Genomic DNA, 2,500 nt, shown 5'->3' with positions numbered 1-2,500 from the left:
CACCCCAAGTAAGTGATTTTATTGCATCTTTTTTCTTTCTTTCTTTCTTTCTTTCTTATTCTTTCTTTCTTTCTTTCTTTCTTTCCTTCCTTATTCTTTCTTTCTTTCTTTCTTTCTTTCCTTATTCTTTCTTTCTTTCATTATTCTTTCTTTCTTTCTTTCTTTCCTTATTCTTTCTTTCTTTCTTTATTCTTTCTTTCTTTCTCTCCTTCCTTATTCTTTCTTTCTTTCCTTACATGATTATGTTCATCTTTGGGGCATTCTTTTGTCTTCTCTTTTCCATTTGTATGTACTTGAATTTTTTTTTTTTTTTTTTTGAGAGACAGAGACAGAGAGAGGTGTATGTGTGTGTGTTTTAGGATATGTGAATTGTAGTAATAGCTATTTGTGTTCTGGTGGCGTTTTGATGTTTCAAAGGTAAAAGATGTTTTATTCATATTCAGGTATAGTGAATAAAAAAACAGAGACACTCACACAGGATTTCAACTGTCACAACAAAAAAAAAAGAAAAAAGAAAAAAAAAGTGACCAGGAATCCCAGAATATATTTACAATAAATGTGTCATCCTTCTTCCTGGATGCAGGTGCCAGAAGAAGGTGTACCTGAATTCACTCCCCACAGCATCTGTGGTGGTCCCCTTCCATAATGAGCACTGGACAACCCTCCTTCGGACTGCGATTTCAGCTATCAACCGTTCACCAGAATCCTTGCTGGCCGAGGTCATCTTGGTGGATGATGCGAGTACAAAAGGTATGGACTTTTTCACTCTTTGTCTGTTCTCCTTTTCTCTTTCTTTTTATTTCTCTTCTATCTTTTCCTTTTCCCCCCTTAAACTTTTTTAATGTTCTTTACCAGAATGACGTATCTTATATGCTCCTTAGCCTAACAGGACATTAGCCAGTTTTTAATACCACGGTCATTAGGGAAAGGTGGTAGCTATTACAGGGCCAGCCAGACCAGCATAGCACACAGAAAACAAAAAACAAAAGAGTGGTTCATACTTGCTCTCCTTTTAACTGTGGTGTCCCCTAGCTGCTTGATTTCTATCCATTACTATGAATACCCAGGAAGAGCATGTGCAATACTTTCTATGTCCTATATCTTGTGTTTTATGATCTAGTAACTCTGCATACCTTGTTAGCTATTTAGATAGGAGGAATTACAGTCATCCTTCCTCATTTTTACATACGAGGTAAGAGTAGAGCCTACCATTAAATGTGGCCCATCTGGTCAAGGGGGTTAAAAATGAAGGAGATTTATAAGTAATGTAGCTAGCTGTTATTTTTATGTTTGTTATTTTAAATATATATATAAATTAATCTGGTCATCTATTTGGTTATTTTTCATTATTTGCTCATTTAAACTTTTTCAGTTATGGTACAGCAAGACTTGTATAATGAATAAGTACCCTTTTGTACCTTACTCCTTATTTCAGAGTTCCTGAAGGACAAGTTGGATGATTATGTGAGGGCACACTTGCCAAAGGTGAAAGTCCTTCATTTAACAAAGCGATCAGGCCTCATTCGTGCTCGATTGGCTGGTGCAAAGGCGGCCAAAGGGGATGTCCTCATCTTCCTTGACTCCCATACAGAGTGCACCACCAACTGGCTACCTCCATTGCTTGGTAAGTGGGAGGAGGAGGGAGGGCAGGGTATTGGTTGGTGTGATGGAGCATGATTGAATATAGAGGAAGTGGGAGGAGGAGGGAGGGCAGGCTATTGGTTGGTGTGATGGAGCTCAATAGATTTTTTTCCTTCTTTTATAAATGTTTGGATTGCAGCTTATTTATATTTATATTTATATTTTTAATTTATTATTTATTTGTTTGTTTATTTATTTATTTATTTATTTTATAGAAGAAGGAAAATAGTTGTTTGTGTTCACCTTGTTATGATTGTTTTTTTATTGGGGTTATATTTATTGAGGGAAAAGCATTAGTTTAGCCAAGGGTATTGGCATATTTGACTAGGCATGTCTTATTTATATAGTTTTCTCTTTTTGGAAGAAGTGGCAATGGTGAATGTTTATTTTCTTTTTTCTTTTTCTTTTTTTTGTTGTGAGCATGAGAGAGGGAGAGACTGTGTGTGTGTGTGTGTGTGTGTGTGTGTGTGTGTGTGTGTGTGTGTGTGTGTGTGTGTGTGTGTGTGTGTGTGTGTGTGTGTGTTTGAAATGTCTCTGCACATAGGCTCTTCTAGTGCTTAGCCACAAAGGAGTCAGTTAGTAGACCCTGTGACCTCACCTGATTTCACCTTTCCTTGAATATTTTTTTTTTCTCTTTTTCTCTCTTTTTTTTTTTTTTTTTTTTTATTATTATTATTATTATTATTATTATTACTACTTATGCTGTGAATTTCGATGGTGTTAATTTTATTATAGACCTTAGTAACAGCAATATAAGATAGCATAAAATATTTAAGTGTAGCCATCTACGTGTAAAAACAATTAATAAAGTAAACGGGCATGGCATGTATGTACATGCCATGCCCGTTGGATTTGGGTT

The 2,500-nt window shown here is 35.6% G+C and overlaps 1 protein-coding gene across 3 annotated transcripts in view; it reads left to right on the top strand.

Annotated features, from left to right (window-relative positions):
- Positions 1–2,500, top strand: part of LOC125042177 (putative polypeptide N-acetylgalactosaminyltransferase 10) — a 19,634-nt gene that overhangs the window by 7,900 nt on the left and 9,234 nt on the right. For all 3 annotated transcript variants that reach the window (XM_047637660.1, XM_047637658.1, XM_047637659.1), the window contains exons 3-5: positions 1–8; positions 584–750; positions 1,436–1,624. The exon at positions 1–8 is cut by the window's left edge. In XM_047637660.1, coding sequence (XP_047493616.1) covers positions 1–8; positions 584–750; positions 1,436–1,624 — 364 coding nt within the window. The remainder of the gene's footprint in view (positions 9–583; positions 751–1,435; positions 1,625–2,500) is intronic.

The sequence above is a fragment of the Penaeus chinensis genome, chromosome 31 (genome assembly GCF_019202785.1).
Source record: "Penaeus chinensis breed Huanghai No. 1 chromosome 31, ASM1920278v2, whole genome shotgun sequence".
Lineage (NCBI taxonomy): Eukaryota > Metazoa > Arthropoda > Malacostraca > Decapoda > Penaeidae > Penaeus > Penaeus chinensis.
This window is presented reverse-complemented; position numbering and strand designations above follow the sequence as displayed.